General features: G+C 35.7%; 1 protein-coding gene across 21 annotated transcripts in view; it reads left to right on the forward strand.

The window, feature by feature from the left end:
- EVI5 (ecotropic viral integration site 5) overlaps nucleotides 1–20,941 on the forward strand; it is a 69,919-nt gene that overhangs the window by 21,248 nt on the left and 27,730 nt on the right. For 7 of the 21 annotated variants that reach the window (XM_040705064.2, XM_040705058.2, XM_040705059.2 and 4 more), the window contains 8 exons: nucleotides 2,326–2,358; nucleotides 2,904–3,050; nucleotides 3,220–3,246; nucleotides 9,764–9,898; nucleotides 12,129–12,269; nucleotides 12,769–12,927; nucleotides 14,490–14,636; nucleotides 18,945–19,040. In XM_040705064.2, the coding sequence (XP_040560998.1) occupies nucleotides 2,326–2,358; nucleotides 2,904–3,050; nucleotides 3,220–3,246; nucleotides 9,764–9,898; nucleotides 12,129–12,269; nucleotides 12,769–12,927; nucleotides 14,490–14,636; nucleotides 18,945–19,040 (885 nt within the window). The remainder of the gene's footprint in view (nucleotides 1–2,325; nucleotides 2,359–2,903; nucleotides 3,051–3,219; nucleotides 3,247–9,763; nucleotides 9,899–12,128; nucleotides 12,270–12,768; nucleotides 12,928–14,489; nucleotides 14,637–18,944; nucleotides 19,041–20,941) is intronic. The other 14 variants (XM_422340.8, XM_046944759.1, XM_025152960.3 and 11 more) reach the window with 5 other exon arrangements.

The raw sequence follows: 20,941 nt of genomic DNA on the forward strand, positions 1-20,941 counted from the left end.
TATGAAATGAGTCTAACTTACTGTTTTTTCCGGTTTATTTACAACGTTCACTAACAGTGCTTAGCCAAAAGCGTGGCAATAACAAAGCTGTTAAGGTCAGTGCTTATAAACGTTTGTCTGGTTCTTACTTGAAATTGAACACCTTAGTATATCTGATTTCTGTAGCATTTTATTCCTGAACTGGAGGTATCAAAATACAGACGACTACATAAAATAGTGTAATGCCTAGGTGGAAAAGAGGTTATTGTGAGAGAATCCTTGCTTCTGGCAATCTGAGGTTGCTAGGTGTTTTTATGTAGGAGTAAGATGACAGGCATATTGATGATCAGAAAGGTGAAGGTGAAAGATTGTTGTCACTGAGTACAGCAGTAGAAGGATGTTGCAGTATTCACGTTCAGTACAGAAGTCTGCTGCTGTCAACTATTAATTCATCTTACATGATTTGGAATTTTTGTAGAAATTACAGATGCAGAGGGCCAGGGGAAATAATTTCTCACAGATATAGTCTAAAATAGGGTCTTGTTAGGCTTCTTTGTAGCTGGATACAATTTCCAAGTATGTGTGATAACTGTTGTCTATATACTGATAGCATGTAGGCATTGTTCTTTGGCTTTCCCGCGTTCTGATATCATGCTTCATGTGACAAACTGAATCTAAGAAGGTGTGCTCTAGCATGAGAACGTTCTTACCCATTTTAACTGCAAATAACAGCTGTCTTTCAGCAAATGAAGTTGAATGCTCATGACTTACAAAGAGTTGCTTCGCAGTGAGGAAAAGGACAGACTAAATTTTTCTGAAATAATTGAACAATGTTGGATTTCAGATATTTCTTCAAGAAGCCATAATACATATAACAGCGTATGTCAAATTGTGATTAATTGTGATTACTGAACTGCGGTTTGGGAAGAAATGCACATTGTGAGGACATCTTGTGAAATGAAGTTGGGACCAAAAATATAATTTTATGAACCTAGTTGTTTCAGATCTTGAATCGTGGGTGAAGTTAACGGGAGAGAACAGACTCTGAGATGTTTAATTTGGTAGCAAATCATGTTAGTGTTTTTGTGTGGACTTATGGTAGTAAATGTGCCTGGTTTATGCTTGATTTGCAGAGGTCTGAAGTTTGATTTTTTTTCTTTATTTTTTTTTGCTAGGAGCTCAGTGATGAGCCACCAGACAACTAACTGCCTGTAAATCGTGCTTAAAATTTCAGAATTCATTTTCAGAATATCCCAGTCTGATTGGAATTGAAATGCTTCAAAATGAAAAAATACCTCTATTAATTATCCTCATCAGAAATTCTTGTCATCAAAGCATCTAAGAACAGATCATAAAGTTAAAAACAAAAACAAAAAAAACAAACGAAAGATATCCTCAATTCTTCTCTTGGGAACTTTTTCTTTTAAAATTTCTTTCCTCTTCCTCACAAATGATTTACTTGTGATTTTCTTGTCATACTGTAATGACAGACACTGTAAGATGTAACCTTACTACATTTAACTGGTAGCTCCTATCAACCAGTTCAAATTCATCCTTGGAATTTTTATAAGATTCTGGATGGTTGAACTGTCTCTGAATAGAATGCCATAGAGTCTGTGCAGATTGGGTGCTTACGAAGGTGATAGACAGGAGATGTCTTTAATGAAATTGTACGTCTTAGCAGGGTGGAGGAAATGCAGTGCTCGTCAGCGTGCATACATTTCTTGTGGTACTTTGGTAAGGGAAGAGAATCTATGAACTGTTTGAGTTATTGCTAAAGCTCATTAGAACAAAATATTAGCTGTCATAGTTGAAATTTTCTTCTTAGGTCTTTCAGTTTGCACCATTTAATTTCCCTGCTTCATCTCTGTGGAAGCGTTAGTTCTGCATGGATGTCTCTGCACTTAGTGGAGTTGCTTTTGTGCTCAAATTATGCCTTCCTTTCGTAGTGTGTGTGGACCGGAGACCAAGTCTGCATTCATCTATTAGATCATATCAGACGTTGTGCCAGTAACTCTTCCTAATTAAAAAAAAAAAGCCATTCAGATAAAAATAACCAATCTCCTGTAAGTGAATTCTAAGTATAACGGAAGTCTGGCTTTGGTACCTGCTTGTGTCAAGGATTGGCTCACTACATCTTTGCAGTAAAAGGCTCCTTACTGCAATTTCCAGCCTGAGTTGCCTTAACTTACATAAGAGCTCTTAACTTTGTAAAAACAAGTTGCCTGTATAGAAAAATGGGTAGAATTTGGGCATTTTCTTTCTCTGCTCTGGTCTTTTTTTGTCACTATTATCACACTTTTGTTTTTTCTTTTCCTTATTCCTATCTGAATTTTTCCTTTGTAGGAAAGTGCTTCCTTGGCAGATAGATTGATACAGGTATAGTCTTCTACTGTATGACTTTCTACTTTCAGAAAAACCAAACTGCTTTAATGCATGCACACTTGCATGCTGCACTCTATCCTTGCCTTGTTGATTTGGAATAAATATATAGCTAATCTCTTACTAGAAAGTTGTTTAATATATTAAAAAAATATAAAGCCAATAGTTGCACGTTATAATAATTTTCTAACCTAATGAAATTCTGGTGGAAATTTGTTTCAAATGGATTGAAACATTATTAACACTTAAATTGAATATTGCAAACTTAAATCTTTGCATGTACAACTGAGTAATATTGCATGAATTGACTTCTATTGAATGCAGGTACACAACTGTGCTTGCTGAAAGGATATCAAGCTTAGTAACCATGTACTAAAGCAGCTGCTTAGTACTACATTATCCAAAATTTTCTACTAATTGTATTCTATGGTGTTTGCGAAACCAATCTGAAATATGCACCTGAGTACTGCAAAGGCAGTCTTTCTTGGATTTGTCCTCAATTGCTTTTGAGGGGAAAAAAACCCACATAATTATGTCCTAAGGGACAAGTGACAAGGGCCCAGGAGGCTGAGGAAAACTACCTCATAAAACGGGAGCTGGCCACCATCAAACAGCAGAGTGATGAGGCCAATACTAAACTGGAGCAAGCTGAGAGTACCATCAGGGAGCTCCAACAGCAGCAGCAATGGGTAAGGAGCCTGGCAGCACATCTCATGTTTTTCATTCACTCATGTTTATTTTTCCTCATCATGACATGGTCTCTGTGCTGTCCTTACAAATGCTTGTGTACTGTGATTTCCCTTCTTAAAAAGTATACAAATTGGACTAAATGCTATTTTGATCTCTTCTTACTGATAGATGATGGAATTCATACCCTGGATAAATGTAAGTTAAAAAAAATAAAAAAATAAAAAAAACCCCAAAACCAACACACAACCTTTTTGTGTCCAAGAACTCTAGCCATTGCAAACTACGTCACTCTAAAGACTCAGACTTGAGAGTTGATAATGCCATTTCCTAGCTTCTCATTTAAGTTGGGTGCTTCAATATTGATCTTTTTTTTTTTTCTGGATACATGTGTATTTTCCTAGTGTGTTTTTTTGCAAAGCATTAGCAAAGTAGCTATCCCTTGCTTTGGAGGCAGTACAGGAGTTCATTAAAAGGTGTGGGTTTATGTGCAGATGGAACAGGAAAATATATGTTAGCTGCTGTATTTAGCAAGTACTGTGTTTGTACTGTGCATTATAGGTTGTTCAATGTACAAGAATTCAGACCATTACTGTGAGACTGAAGTGACTTTCCTTAGACCACTTGCGAAAGAGTTTTGTATCCTCTTTCAATAGAGGGAGGCCATCTTGCTGGATAAGATGTGTGCTTGCAGTGTTGGTGTGAATATGCCTGTATTGCTTTAAACAAGTAGTGTGACAGTATTTGTTTGGAGCCCTAGACACCTCAGGTATATGAAACATGACTTTTTAGAACTAAAGCATTCTGCAGCTGCTTAATAAATGCCTTCCTGGGGAGCACAATGGTTTATTTTACCTAGCACCAAAACTCTGGAGGTACTTGTATTTGTTCTTGGGAGGTGGAGAACAGATTTACTGTTAACTTAAATACAACAACAGTTTATTGTGTCTGTGTAATGCATTTAGCTGTACAAATGATGCATTTTTTTGAATAGTTGGAGGGTATTGTAATTGAGCTGTGACACTGCAGTGTGTAATGCTGATTACTTAATTTTAGCTATGTTTTCTTCAGGAAAAAGCATGAAAAATTGAGAAAGTTGTATTTCACTTCAAAGATTATAATGTGACAAATGTTTATAGACTAGTAGTATTCCTTATTTTACTGTCTAATTATGACAGTAATTTGGAAGCATACAGTAATACGGTTGGAGTGTGTATTATTAGAGGAATCCTAGTGACTGTTATTTCCTGTACTCATTAACAAGTTAAACCAAAAGACCATGGTAAAAGCTCAGTTTGTGACTTTTCAGAGTTAAATTATTCAATTGTATCTGTTAGTTAATTAATGAATAATACAACATTGAAAGCTAATGCTTTTATTATAAAGGGGAGCCTTATTAGGTAGCAGTAATGGGGAAGCCTGGCAGATTGAGCATGGGAACGGGTACTGAGTGAAGGTGTGGAAAACTGAATTGCAAAATTGTTTCTGTATTGGAGCTTTGGGTACAAGATATTGAATAGGTACTGCAGGAATAGAGAGAAAGCAATGCAAAAATGAACGGTTAATTTAAGCCATACTTGCTAACCTGTGTGCTTGCAGCTTTGTTTTTCTCCACTTAAACGTGAGAGTGACAATAGGAAATAGTTTGGCTGTATTTGGAACTGAGGCTGCAAATTCATGGGGTTACAGAGGGATTTTTACTTTCTAGCTGGTACGTTTTTGAAGTGCAAGAAATTGTACTGCGGTTATAAAGATAGCAACTGAATTAAGGTGGTGAAATGTCCACCGTAAGCAACAGAACTACGTGGGGGGGAGGGTGGCAGGTGGCTGCACCTCGGGCACCACCTAGTGGGAAGCCACGATTTCTGTCTGAATTCTCGTATCCATTTCAAGCAGAATCCCTTAGTAAATCTTCTTACCGCTGCCTAAAGCCAGTGACTCCTGGCAGTACTCATTTTCAATATTTTCATAGCTGCTTTGATTGTTTTTTCTTCAGTTACTTCAATTTCGTTTATGGTTAGCAAAAAAAAAAAAAGATTGCAGACTGTTCTGATAGATGGCTGCATAGTTGGTCTACTCATTTGAAGGTACAGTGCCTATCATGCATGCTTGGTAACCTGAATCTCTTCCAGTTATGAGTTCTGTTTCAGCATGGTATTTGGTAGCAAGAATATTATACAAGCAGTAGTATTTCTAAGAAAAAAAAGTTATGATTTGTATTTAAGTATTATCTGGGGCTTATTTATAGCTGTGCTGTGAGAGTTGATAGCACAAAATGGGTGGATTAAAAAAGGTAAATGTTGAAGATCTCTACAGAGTATGTATGTGCCTTTTGAATAAATGCTCCCTTCTGACACTTTTCTTTAAGGGTGGGGATTGAGACGGGCAGAAGAACATCTTTTTGACTGTATTCCAACAACTGAAGTCCAAATTACACGCAGCTTTAATTTTTCCTGTGTTGTAGTATTTGTAGGGAGTTTTCAGTTGGAACAGACTGACGGTAATGAAGTCTTAAATCTATTTGGAAGTATGCTGGGAAAAAAAAATGGTAACGAATAAGTAATGGAATTTCTGCTATAGTTCTTATCTCAGATGACCTGAAAGTATTGTTAATGTTCATATAATGAATTGCATATTAAGAGTTGTCAAATATGTTCTACATATTTCTGAATAAATTTTAAGTCATTTACTAACAGGAGTAGGAAAGAAGGAAGGGAAAGAAGCATAAAATACTAAAGACTTGAGATGGACACTTCACATCATTTTACTTTAGATGCTAGCTTTTACATCTTTCTGCAAAGTAACTAGCAGTGTAATGTTTTTAAAGATAGTGCATAGTGTGTATACTACTTTATATGGCTACCTAGGAAAAGCAATTGTAAAGCTAAAACACCATTTTGAAGTACTACTGGAGTTCAGTGTTTCTGCTGCTCATTTGTCTAAATGCCTCTGAAGAAAATGATACCAATCGATCTCTGTGGCATGTGCAGTCTTAAATAGAGAAATCTGCCACAGACTCTTAGATGTGGTGGGCAACCAGAAGATTAAGAGGAGCACTATTTGTTTCTTCTCAATAGTGCTGGTCAATTGTGATCTGTGTAGATGAAGTTGTGCCTGACAGTACTTGTTCTGAGGTATGCTGAGAGCGATGATTGAGGGATTAGGTGTGAGAGCAGTGAGACTGTTCTAACATGCTCCTGGGGGGGGGTATTTTTTGCAGGTTTTTTTCCTTCTGATATTTTTTTTAAAAAAAGATTTCTACTGAATATATAAAAACAAATAATCTGAGGATTTCAGCCCGTTAAACATACCTCCAGAACAAAATATCAGTCTTTCCTAGCAATACTTGAATTCTTAGTGATGAGCCAGATCATCAGTCTGAATGCTTGAGAATTGAATCTCCTGAATAAGAGGCAGTTCAGGAAGCTAAAGGTGCTTCATTTCTTACTTTTGAGAAAGCCCTCCAGGTATGTTAGAAATCCTAAGTTTAATTGACTAAATATTCTGATGAAAGCATATGCATTTTGCAAGGTAACTTACAGCCGTATATTTGGTTATTGTAGCAGCAACTGCATTCTTGGTAGTTTCTTTTCAGGAACTCATACCAGAATTACTAATAATGAAGGGCATGGTAACTGACATAGAAAGAATACACTTATAATGAATGTTGCAACCTTACTGAAGGTTTTGCTTTATTTTATTCACTTTATTTTACAATACACCTTATGTTCTGAATTTTCAAAAATATTGTATTCATTGAAGTACTGCAGTTAGTGTTTAAATGTATAAGCAAAGTTAATTGGGCAGTATAGGAAACTGGAAAGGTGTTTTGTAATGTATATAAATGTATCTATTTGAATAAGTAATACTAGGAATGTTTGATATAATCTGATTTTTAGTATCTGACACGTGAAGGAACAATTAGGAAAAAATGCGATTATGTGAAGCTAAGCACAGGGATTTATTTCAGAGGTAAAGCTGTAAAACTAGATTTTTAGTATTTTATAGTATTGAGGTATCTTTTCAAGATATGTCAAGACAAACAGTGTTTCTATAGTTAAAAGATTGGAATGGTGCTTGGAAATCTAGATTTGCGTTGTTCTTTGACACAAGTACTAGGGCTTAAGGCAAACACATAAAGGCAATCAAGGCGGATATTTAGCAAACAAAGTAGCATTTTCTATTATCAATTTGATTATAAATTTGTCAGTTTTAGTGACAACATAAAGTTCTGTTTTTAAAAATTAAAAATCACAGCTTTGAGCTGCTGAATATTTCTTTCATTTATTTTCATCTTGGTTTACTTTATTGCCAATCTGCCAAGACTGGGTTTAAAGGAGTGGCATGGCTGTTTTTGATGTTTGCTTTGTGGCTAGGTATGTTAGAAGCATTTAATTGTCTGAAGTAGGCTAAGTCTAAAGGCAAATTTAAAAAACAAAACAAAAAAAACCCCACAAGTTGTGAGTCCAAAACTGTTTACATTACTCACATATTTTGTTGCCAAATCTGGATGCGTTTAGTTCTTCGGATCTGCTATTTCCACTCCATTTCCTGAAAGGTCTAGGAGGACTCTGACCTAAAGAAAGCATGCTGCGTTCATTTTTATTTCACATTCTCTTGTTTGTGGAGTCTGGAACAAGAAACTGGGAGTCCATCAGTTCATCTGAGTTGCTGTTTATGTCGTTTGGTAAACTTCTTTAACCAGCCAAGGAAGAGGAAAGCTGTTGCCTATTCTCTGCCTCTGCATATTGTTTCATGCGCTACGTATGCCCTGCCATCATGTGAAGTGATTCTAGAAATGCATTGGCATTGTCCATCAATCCTCTCCTAATGTTTCAGTTCAGGGCTACCTCTGCTACTTGCTGTGTGAAGACAATATGCAGGTTAAAATAGTACATATTAAGTCAGTGTTGTGTAAGGAAAAGTTAATATCTTTATGCAGTGCATTCAGCTGCGTGGCTAGGTAGGCCAGGCACTTTTAAATGGGTAGTCTCTGTAACACTGAAAACGGTTTGCATAAGCTACATTTGCCTTCTGGTGTTTTGTGTATACTCCCCCTGCTGCAACTCCCTGTGTGTTTATATCATGTGTATTTATGTATTTGTATCCTGTGTACATCTGAAATGTAATAAAAATGTCAGTAAACAGGTGAATTAGATTAGATATGGTTTAGATGTAGTTAGCATATCTAAGTATAAAAATGAGGAACTACTTCTGTGGCCATGTAATGATATGATAAATTCCTATTTTGTCCTGTTAGTGATTAGTTTGTGCAGTGAAGGTTAGGAAATGACATATCCTAATAGCAACACACAGAACTGAAAACTTTTCTGTTCATGCAGCTTTTTTTATATGAAGAACTAAGTTGTTTGATGCAAAAACAAAGCAAGATATGGCTCTATAGAAATTCATGGGGTATTCCTTAAGTTGCCTTGTAGGTTGAGTAGAACTTTATTTATGAATCCAGGTATAGCATTAATCTCTCATAGTGTAGCTAACAGCATCAAAGATGTATTCATTTAATTCCTTTTGATCTAAATGTTTGGGGTACCTGTGCATAATCAGAAACTGGACAATGTTTTTAGTATTGTAACTTTTTTCCCTAAAACAGTAATTTAGATGACAAGTCAGGAAGGTCTGACAGCGTGTGCCAAATCTCAAGTTACTTCAAAGTCACTCAGGGGAAAAAAAGAAAAGTTTTCTAACTGTTGACAGGACTAAAAGTTGAGTGAGTCTTTTGAATACAAATAATTAATATGACTTCAGTTGAATTTATCTGTTGAAAGTCATTTTTTCAAAATTGTACTTAAGCAGGTGAAATGATAGCTCTTATTTGACTAATTAGAGCTTGAAACTAAGTTAATAATAAATTAACTTGACTCCGATTGTGAGATTCTTCTCTTACCCCTAAAGTTCAGAAAAAGTAGCCTTAAATTCTGAACTGATATTTTAATACAGAAGCATTGTGTTGAAGTGTATAATGCTGTATAGTAATAGGCTTGGAGTAAGTTCTGTGTGTAAAGTACCAAATCTGGTGTAGCCTGGACCTATGCTATTCGTATGCCATCCGTCTAGAAGGGGCTATACTACTATTACTTAGTCCTGTATTTTTTCCTCTTAAATCCATAGGACTTATACTCTTCCTTATAATATATTTTTAGGATATGTAGCGTGAGTAAATAGGAGCCCAAAGGTTGGAGTGAAATAGAGGCAAGCCCAAGTAACAGTCCTTTGAAGCATATATGACTTATTTTAAATCCAAGATTATGGAAGGCTGCTGAATCGAAGTTTTAGTAGGGATCAAGAGAAATCCTCATATTAACCTCGCAAATAGCTAATTGTTCTCAAGCCTGTTTTTCAACATATCATGAAATAGCCACAGATCCTTTTTTTTTTTTTTTTTCCCAGTTTGGATAACACTGAGAAGAAAACATGAGTCATTACTCATCGGTACTGAGAGGGGTCTCAGTCTGATCCTGCACGTTTGGTCTTGTATGGTCAAAGTTGTTTGAGAAGAGTAGTATTAGGGTTTGTATGGTTACCAGTAAGGATAGACTTGTTAGTAGACCTATATAAGCTAAGACCTTCTGTATCTTAAAGTAGTATTTCTAATCTTAAGCATTTAAATGTGGTTTTTTTCACTTAAATCTGACACGTAAAACCCCTTCTGAGCTATCTGTACTTCATACTAAATATATTTCTGCAAACTTTGTAGCATAAATGCAGTTCACGATACAGTGAAGACTTTGTGCTACAGCTGGAAAAAGAGCTGGTCCAAGCCAGGCTGAGTGAAGCAGAATCCCACTGTGCCCTGAAGGAGATGCAAGATAAAGTTCTAGAGATGGAAAAGGTAAACCAAGCCCAGGATCTTCGCTATAAAATAGCGCTAGAGATGGAATGTAGGTCCTTGTAGTTCTTCATGTAACTGCTCTATACTGTATACTCTATACTATACGTATGTTTTCATGATGGCGAGATGCTTTTCAACTTTGAAGTTGATTATAGCAAAAACAAACAACAAAAAATAACCCACACCAAACAGAAGTACCAAAAATCAGCAACACAAACTAAACAAGATGTTTACACTGAGAAGGGTCTATGATTGCTTTCTCCTGTTCCTGTGTTGGAAAACCAAATTCTGTCCAAATCTTAACAGTAAACATCAGCTGTTTCAAAACTGTATTCTGCAATGAGTTGCAAGCCTATGCTGAGGCTTGAAGTGATGTGGAACTGTGAGTAGTTGGAGTGAGTGTGAACAGAGAAGTTCAAGATTGCCATTCCCCGGTCTTGAGTTCTTGAGTCTCTCCCACTTTCTATTATGGGCAGGAAAGTGTATCTGCTGTCCTTATTGTGAAACTCTTCTGCTTTTCAGGTGCTATCTCATTTTGTAGCTTTCTGATGCCAGAGCTCTAGCTGTACTTAAACAATCTGTCAGACACTTTATTGTATTTGCTGGCAGGTTTTTCTTCACAGAAAATAGAAAAATCCAGTTAACAATTTAAAGCACACTCTTCAGATCATATGTTGTTTTGGGAGATTATTTCCCCATGGAAACTTGAAAAAGCTGTATATTCAAGAATGTGGACAAAACTTACTAGTTAACTTCACAGGATTAATCTAGTTAAGATTTTATTTAGTTAATTAAGGAGCTTGACTGGGAATCTGACAGGGTAGTAGTGCTGTAGTTTTTACTGTATGTTGGTAAGAGGTCAGAATCTAGCATCCATGTCCAATCTGCTAGTTCTGTTTTTGTTGTCCTCTTTGTTTTAATGTTTTATTTTAAAATGTGTTATTACTTGTATGTTTAAACTATGTTATGTATTTTATATGCTGCCCAAGACAGTTCCTCTTCACTCATTGTGGCCTGGGATAGCCAAGGGTTGGATACCCATGATTCTTTAAAAATTTAGAAAGAGAATACTACTTTTCTTGAGCTATGGGAGGTAGCATATATTGGAAACTTTAAATATGAAGACATTGGAATTATGGGGGGAAAAAATTGATGTACCAGACAAACCTGGATGTCAAGTAATATTGCAGTCAGTCCTTAATGAACTTAGGCATGTGAGAAAGTGACTCAAGTTAACTCCCCTCAATTTCTATTAATACAACTCTTTACATGGCATGTCTCTAACAGCAGTAATCTGCTTGGTAACCTGAGACTTGAATGGCTATACTGCTCATAATGTAAACATTAAGAAACAGTCAGTTCCTTAGTTTGCTAATGCTTACAGACCATGATTTGAAACATGTTAGGCAATAGTGGTTGTGCTGTGTTAATGATGAGGTACTGCACTCAACTCCCAGAGAAACCTGGAAGCTTTCCCAACACTGTTTCTCTGCAAAATACTTGACTTTTGATGGAAATTACTTCTGAGAAGTACAGTAGAAAGTGATGATGCACGGTTCAACTTGAAACGTTTGATGACCAATGATTCAACAAAAGGAAACTGTGGTTGGGCAGACTGTCCCCCCTTCTAGTGTTTTTGTTTTTTCTCCAGACTGTCATTCCTTCTTCACTTTTCCTAGGTAACTTTTGTAGTGTGCATTGCTGTTTTCTGTTTAGCTCTTTCCAGTCTTTCTACTTTTTTCATATCTTTGTATACATTCATTAACTTTCACTTAAGAGCTTTCTTGACTGATTATTGTTTGTAAATATTAATGGATAGTTCCTTTGTCAACATACCTTTTCTTTCTTTTTCAAAGGCAAATTATCTACTTCCCAAAACCTAAATTTCCTTTTTCTTCCTGTAAAAACGAGTAAGAGCTCTAACTCTAAAGGTGTAATTTTAGTTCCTCATTTGCTTTATTTTTGTCAATTATTTCATAATCTTTTATCTCAATATTTTTAATGTGCCAAAAATAGTGTAAATAATACTTTGTGAGGGATACTATCCAGCAAAATAGACAGTTTAAATATACTTGCAGTCATTAGATTTTTTTTTTAGTGACTTCATAAGAGATGCATTATTAAGAAATTTTGTTAGCAATAGGAGTTTTCAGATTTGTATTTTGGAGCGGGTCTTGCCTAAGCCCTATTCTGTTCAAATGCATGTTTAAGAGGATGCTCCTTGTTCCAGAGGAATAGCTCTCTCCCTGATGAGGAAAATGTTGCTAGACTACAAGAAGAACTGATTGCAGTAAAACTAAGAGAAGCAGAAGCTTTGATGGGTCTCAAAGAACTAAGGCAGCAAGTCAAAGACTTGGAAGAACACTGGCAGGTATGGGTACCAAGACACTGTTGCACTTTTTCTTTTTCTAATGGATGATGACAAGGCAAGAAAATCTTGAGACATGTTGAGTAGGAACTAGTGACTATGGATTGTGAAAGTACCACAAACTTCACTTCAGAAGTATGTTGGAAGTCGTTTCCCAATTGTTGCAGATGACAGAGAGGCCTGTACAAACAACCAGCCATCCTGGTAGAAAGGAAGTACCCCATCAATACTCCTACTTCAGTAAATGTTGAAAGCTCTTTTTCAGGATATACTTGAAATCCGCTGACTTAATCTAGTTGGGAATTGCTGTCTTTGGCTTTTTGATTCTCTTTCCTTAAAACTTGTGAGGTCTAAAAATCTAGAAATCTATACAGTAGCATTCTTAGCAACTCTGCATCGTACAGCTGAGACATCAAGGAGTTCTTTGAAGGAGATTACTTAAATGAAATTAGGGAACACCAGGAAAGATTAGATATACCAGCAATGACGTGGGTTTTTTTAGCGTCACCTAGCTCGCACCACTGGGAGGTGGAAGGATCCTCCAAGAAAAAATACAGTGAATGAGCTACAGGATGAGCTGATGACAGTCCGACTGAGAGAAGCAGAAACCCAGGCTGAATTGAAAGAAACCAAACAAAGAATGATGGAGATGGAAACACAGGTATGATATTTAACATATGAATTGACCTGAATGGTCCCAGATTAGCATCAGATGACCAATTTCATTTAATGGCCTGGACCATTTATCGGCATGGCTTTAGCTCTAAAATGTCAGTATTTTTTTTAACTGTTTTTCTCTTGATCTCTTAGACTAGGAGGGAGAATCAAGTGCATACAATCAATCTAGCATACTTTAATGTCCTTTACAGGACTAAGCTTTCACAATTTCTTACTTGGATTAACTGGTAAACTCTGAATGCATGTGAATCTTTATCTGTTCAGTTGTTATTGTGATGCTAACAAAAATATGCTTAAGGTATTTCCACCTTCACAAACCTCTACCTAACTGATGATTCACCTATAGTAATTTCAAGTCTTAAAGTAACAATGCTTTTCTTTCTGGTGAAATTGCCAGTACTAGATCATCTACTGAAAGCATGAATATGGTTACTAAGCAGGAATCTTGGTATAACAATAGCCTATTGTCACTTTTCAGTAGAAGCTTTACCTTTCACCTGCTGAGAAGAAAAAGTATATTTTAGCATTACTAAAATGTGCAGAATAGGCAAGAAGTAACTTATCTGCTAAGGTCCTTTTTATGTAACTGTAGTGCAGGTTAAATAGTCAAATCTGAAAGTGCATTACAATTAGTACATTCATATTAATTTGTGAGCTCTCAACTGAATTAATATTGAATGTGCTATTGATTGATACCTGTTAGTAACAGGTTTCTGGGAAATCTTCCCATGTATGTAAGGATTGTAAGGATGCGGTACTGAAGAGAGAGACAGGATGGTTATGCAATATGTGGTAGCTTACTACTGACAGAGGCACCACTTTCTATAGTAACCGGATAAAAGTGTTTTCTTGCCTTCTAAAACTTGTATTTAAATATTAATACTGTTTAATGTATGTTTTCTTGTTTTTCCCTTCTATTTGTTTTAGTCAGTAGGGGGCATAGGTATCCTGCACTTCAGGTTACATGCAATAACCACAAGACCTCTAGGTTGTTCTCTCAGTGTTAAGCATCGAGTATGTGTTTATGCTGCTGAGCTGTCATTTGAAACAAATGCAGTGGCTCTCATATTGTGTGTTGATGTATGCACAGCCTCATGTTAAAAAAAAAAAAGTCTTGTATTAAAGCACTGATCTTAGTTGTACTCTATTACTTCCAGGTTTTCACTGGTCGGAGAAGTGTGCACGTAGTATTTCTGATCTATTTGATGTTTCTTGGTTGCACCAGCTAGTAATTGTAATTGGGGTGCAAGTTCACAAAGTCTTTGACTTAAGTGCAAGATAATTAGAAACATATATATAGCAACATTATGTTCCTATTCTTAAAAAGAATTTTCTATTTTAGAACCCGTGGAATATCATGGCTGTAAAAACAAATGTCATGGAAACTTTTATGATTACATTTTAAAAATTCTGAATGTGTTTTCATCAAGTTTTTCTTACAGCAAATGATCTGTCAAGTCTGTTTCGTCAGACTTTAGGAAGGTAAACTAATATGAAAGATCTCTCATTGATGTGCTTTCTTTTTCTTGTTGTCATAAATGTCAGAGTCAGATCAATAATAACCATTTGCGAAGGGCAGAGCTGGAGGTCACCAGCCTGCAGGAAAAGGTACAGTATCTTACTGCACAGAACAAAGGACTTCTTGCTCAGCTGAATGAAGCAAAACGTAGACAAGCGGAGATTGAATGTAAGGTAAACAACGTGAATAGACTATTTGTATGCTTCTGTATGTGAAATTTGTAGTATTTTCCTCTGCTTTATTTTCCAGTTTGACAATGTCATCTTGGACTTACCATCTCAAAATCATTTGAGGTTTTGACAGAGCTGTTTCTTTGTGGTCTCACAAAGATAAACTTCAACTTCAAAGTGTGATTCTGCTTTACTCTCTACTACTGTCTGTGTGTAATGAGTAAAAAGACGCTCTTTTACTCAACAGATTCTGATCACTGTGTGCTCTGATTGTCTTAGTGACGGAAGACAGCTTCAATGCTATTACTGCAGAACTGGCTTGGCTTCAAAAATGGCAGTAAAAACTGTCATTGAATGGAAATGTGTACTGAGAAGAGTGTTAGGGTGTTCACTACCTAAATAATAAACAGCTTTTAAGAGATCAGCTTAAAAATACTGGGCAGGAAAGTGTTCGTTACCGTCAGTTCACCAGAGCTCTACCTGATGTTTTCATCTCAGACTAAGCTAATTTCATAACCAAATAGATAACCAATCCCTAGTAATTTATTTCAGTCATGTGCATGCGATATGGAAAAGCAATAAAGGATTAGTCCTAAAAGGTTTTCTTTTAACTTGAATGAAACTTTTCCTGAAATGACTACTGATACTTATCATGAAAAAGTGCAGTGTTAGTTAGGAAATCGCTATAATTAAGATTTAACGTACTGGAGACATTAAAATAACTTTCAACTTCACTCTATTTCCAAAAGATGTTTGCAGAGGTTTTTATAAAATTAGCTAAAGCTGAGTGGCCAGTAATTTTCAAATAGGTAAATTGTTAGTGTGTTAACATTCATCCTGTAACACAGTGAATTCCACTTATTGGACTGTGGTTGCAGATTTGGCAACTTGAGAGCAGATGCTGTTACGTAATGGAAGTTGATCATATCTTAGTTATGTCCATGATGTATTCAGACATCTTTGTTTCTGTCTTTTGCTCATAAAGAACGCAGTTACCAGCTGGGTGTTTATTTCACGTTCTTTCTGATGTACATGTATTTTATTTTAACAATATATAACTTAAGGGATGGCTGTATTCCTCTCTAAAGGTTCTGCTGATAACATGAATCAAGAATGTATCTTGAGTGGCTTCTCACTGTTGCTAAATCTGGGGGTGAATCGGCACTCCATGCATAATTTTGCTATAATGTTTTTACAGACTTGATTTCTTCTTGTAATTCATTTTCTTCAAGGTAATACATAAATGTTATCAATTCAGTTCTGTAGTACAATTTTATCTTGTATTCATTACTCAAAGCCATATTGTGTGATCTGTAATTGGCAGCTTTTCGCTAGTTTTCCCTTAATTCTTTCCATAAGGAAAATGAAGCTGCTGGTTGTTCAATTCCGTTTTTAACAAATTTAAGAACAGTGAATAACTTGGACATACTCGAGTTACTCTCTTAAAGTATTTCAGTTTTTTGTTAGGTTTTCATGTCTTAAATGGAACTTGAATCTTCGTGCAGCAAAGATGTAAATTCTACTGACTGTTTGGCAAAGCTTGTAGGAAACAAATCGCTCCTCATAATCACTTCTGTCAATTGTTTTTTTTAGCGTAATCGCTGCTTTTGAAAGCTATTTTTGTGATGCTGAAGTTATTTTTTTTTGATCTATTTCATTTTATATTCACATCCTGGTAATGTCTTTGTATATTCTGTAACTTTGGACTGCTTTTTCATACTAAAGGTCCTTGTTAATGCTTGACATTGTGTGGGTATAGGCAATGTTTTGAAGGTTTTTTTTTCCTATAGAAGTAGTAGTACATCTTTAACCTGGCTAATGACCATTACCACCTTCTGTACAAATGATCATAGGTTGTAACCCGGATTAGGGAAAGTTGTGCTAGTAAGTGTTGTCAACTGAATTCAAGGGGCAGATTTCTTTTTTTTAAGAGATTCTCTGAAAATAGCAGTTCTCAGTGACTGAAGTACCTCTGAATATGAATGCAATGAAGCAAGTTCCTGCTTAGGATTGTTTAAGGTTATTTCACTACAAGGGAAATTTTAATTTTGAAGAGATGTGAAGTAAAAACTGAAGTAGAAGGAAGCACTGTTATGGTCATCAAGCTAAAACCTTGCGATGTTACTTCCTTTCTTGTATTAACTGGGATACATAGGCTTTACAATTTGTAAACCATTGATTACTCTGTTAGGAGATGCAAGTGTGAAGGATTGACCTACAGCAGTACTAACACTTGTCTTACCTTCTGTCCTACCAGAAGTAGCTTCAGTGTCTGTCTCTTTACTAAGTAGTGTGGCTACTGACTTGATTTGGCTTGAAATATAGAGTATAGAGTAGGTTGAATTAGGAGAAAAAAAGTTTTGCTCTGTAAATACTGAAAATAGTTAAAATAATTAAGATGTCACGCAACAACTTCATAAACAAAACTGAAGTCTCAGTGGTCTTTCATATAATATTATGGAGCAATACGAATGTTAAGCTTATGTAGCACTAAGTATTTTAAGCTACATTTGCATTTTCTTAGGCCTGTTAAGTTTTTTTTTAATCCTGATTCCCCTGGAAACTGATGTTTGAATATTTTTTCTCTTCCTGTTATTTCAAGACCTCTGAAGCCATACTCTAGTGTTGTTTGTCACTACAACTTGCTACATAGCAATATTTGTACTTTAAAATCCAAGTAAGTATTTCTAACACATCTTCAACTCCCCAGTTGTCCTGTGTAAAACAAACGAAAAACCTACCTAGTATGTTCTGGAGCTTGTCTTTTTTGAAACAGTATCTTAAAATACTCAAGTAGAAATTAAAACTTGTGTAGCAAGTTGCATCTCATAGTACCTATGCAGTTACTGTTTTCTGTCACTGGTGTGTACTGTTATGGCTTTTTTTCTTTTTATCAGATTGCTACCCCTACAGCCAGGACTTCATTTCAAACTGTTTCTTGAAACACAGCAATAATCTCTCTAATCAGTTGTGTTAAAGAGCTTACAACGTAAGAGCTGTGTCCTCACCCCAATCGTCTTTCCTATCAACTCCTGTGGTATTTATTGAGCACATGCCTTGTTTCAGTGATAAAGTGTCAGTGCCATCTAGAGCAACGCTATTGACTCATCTCAGATATTCAAGTCAAACCAAGCCAAAGACAATCACTTAGCTTGCAGATGACTACATGTGATCCTATAGACTTGTGGGCTTGGCTTCATGCAGGCAGTCACACAGTAGAATTTAGCAGTAATGGCTAAGCTTTGACTTTGGGTTCCTCTAAAATGGAATTAGCTGACTACAAATTCTGTTAATTAGATACTGCAGAAAATGCCATTTCAGTACAGGGCTCTTTTTGAAAACATACAGCATCTCTTCAAGTAGCTACTGTGGATAAGTTTTGGCGTGTTAAATTCAGTTTCAATCATTGTCTAAAAATTAAGAATAGCTAAGTGTTGTCAATTTGAAGCACACATGAAATGAATTACACATAAAAATAACTGTGATACTTTAACTAACCTACAGTAACTGTAGTTTGTGGAGTTCCACCATTCTGCCATAAAAGTTGTACCTGGGACTCACCTGTCTCTTTTCCAGAAGTTGCACTCTACCTGGAAGTATTATTGACTCATTATCTATCCCTTTTTTGTCTGCGGTTGTACCAAGCTGGTGACAATAGAACACCGGTAGACTTGTGTTCTCGAGTCTTCAGGGCTTACTTCATAAAACAGAAAGTAGGGAAACTTCCTTCTCTTGTCAAAACTTAAATTGCGAATCACTGTTAAACTTACAGCAGGAATCTGTTCATTAGTTACAGGCATTAGAGTTTTATTCTAAATGGTGTTGGATGTTTTTGTTCTATACTGTCACCAATATAGCTGAACATAAGTGAGGTGGAGTATCTCTCTTCTTACTTGTCTTTTAGAGAACGGTGAAATAACAAAATAAGTAATTTCAGTGTATTAACAAAAGCAGAAGCTGAAGAATGTGGACTTCTGTTATTAGCTTGTTGATACTTTTTTCCTTCATTTACATTATAGTGTTTCTGGAGCAAAATGTATCTGTGTCTTGGACCTGGACCTTTGTGGACAATATTTTTCATGGGTATTAAGTGGTTGTAGTTTGGAATTAGTATTAGATGTTTACAGAATTCCATGGGCTATAAAAAAAATAATAATAATAAAATTGGGGGGTTCTCTGGAATATACTTTATCGGTAGGCATGGTATTCTTCAGCAGCGTAAGTTCTTTGTGTAGTTCTGAGTAAACAATGCACAGTCATTGATTTGAAACTGGTATTATGGGTTATCTTTTAATTTATTCTTCCTTCTAGAGTAAAGAAGAAGTGATGGCAGCACGGCTCCGTGAGGCAGACAGCATAGCAGCTGTGGCTGAACTCCAGCAGCACATTGCTGAATTAGAAATCCAGGTAATGAGTGATGATATTAAACATGTAGCTTCATACTCCTTACTTTTTGTACTTTTTTTCCTGTCCTTTTGCTTACTTTCTTTTTTTAACCTGTTGTGAGTACAAGACAGTACTTGCCAAAATAGGATAACGCTGTCTTGCATAGTTGTGCCTCCTTTATAAGCTTTACCTTCTGGGCATCCTGGTGCCCAGGATTTAATAATTGTTTCTGTACGAGCACCACATGCCTTCTCTTTGCTTTTACTTGTAATCAGTAGTTTTCAACACTATATCAGGTTGGAAGCATACTATCAAAAAAAAAACCCCACATTTTGATTTCGGCAGACATTCTTGTCTGCATGTAATTTTCTGCTATGATCAGTATAGGACGATTTGTTGCAAAACTTACATCCATTATTTACTTAAACCAAAACTTTTAATACTACATATCACTGTAGGATCTGAACATGCATTCTGTAGCCCTTGTGCTGTTCCTTGTACTGTTCCATTTTTTGTCTTATGAACTCACTGCTCCATTAATGAGAGAACCCTAAGTGATTTCTATTTTTTTTTGGCTTGGAGAAATCTTGATGGGTTACTGTAGTCAGTCTTTCATGTATTCATACACTGTCTCCCTACCTGAATTTTGTTGCCTGTCCATGAAGGTTTTCTTGATTATTAATCCCAGATTCTAAGCTATTTGTTACCTAATTTCCTTTCTTTTTTTTTTTAACTGGCAATGCTAGTGTCTGATTTCCTTCTGAAATCTGTTTTTCGAGATGACTTCATTTTATGGTGTCAAAGCTCAACTACTTGTGTTTTTTTTTAAATCTTCATGTATGGTATCGCTTCATAAAACAGCTTTTTGTTTCTTAACTCTTGGTTACCATTTTGCTAACAGCATGAGGAACATGTCAAGTAACATGTTTGCGTATTGTTTCTATAAGATCAGCTTGTTTTATGTTGATTACTGTAGAAATAAATTTGATGGAGTTTGCATAATGAATTTTCACTTTGAATATTTTTTCCTGTAGTGAAGCAGGCATCAAATCTATTAAAGATAAAGCAATCACTCGATCACATAATGCTTAGATAATGCTGTGATGAGTACATTAGAACTACTTAGATAAGTTAGTATTGCATATGACTCAGTTATCTTCTAGAAAGATAATAAGAGAATAGCTGAGTTCAGGTCAGTCTTTTTCTTCTATGTTAGCAATCTATCATTAAAATAGTTGTTTTTTATTTCAAACTATCTGGTTTTGCAGGTGAGGAAACAGTAGCCTTAATTGCTTTTTTCTACTTTAACATTGGCTCTAAATGACATCCTCATAATGTTCTTTGACTATAACGGATCTTCCAAAAAGTGCAATAATTCTGGTTTTATGAAAGAGTATGCAACAATCTCTTGGTTTTTTTCTCTCACTGAATTAGAATTGCATTTTTTTTATGTAAACAAGTCTATTTTCTATGGATTGACTGATCAAATCATCAGTGCATAATCATCTTAGAGCTCTCTCCTGTTCCCTATCCATACTTCTACCTAAGCTACGGGTGTCAGAATTACATGCAATTTTTTATAATATCATGGGCATTTAAAGAAGGTAAGTGCTAGAAGGATAATGTCTTTTGTAAGTCTGCCTTATACATGCAAAGACTTCACTGTCCCTGTTTTGTCATGATATTTCAATCTCATTCACTTGTTTCTCTCTCCTTCCTTTTAACAGTCACTTATTTGCATGGTGCAATCTTTATTTTTTTCCACTTTTCTCAATTTCTACGTTGCTTTCTTTTGTCTCCTACTGAAATGCATTTCAATTTCCAGTCTTTTTTGTCATCTTAGATATCACCTGTTACTGATTTCTTCATCTGTAGCCTCTTAAGATCCTTTGTTTTCTGTACAAATGAGAGTGACTGTACTT

This window comes from Gallus gallus, chromosome 8, assembly GCF_016699485.2.
Source record: "Gallus gallus isolate bGalGal1 chromosome 8, bGalGal1.mat.broiler.GRCg7b, whole genome shotgun sequence".
In the NCBI taxonomy this organism is placed as follows: domain Eukaryota; kingdom Metazoa; phylum Chordata; class Aves; order Galliformes; family Phasianidae; genus Gallus; species Gallus gallus.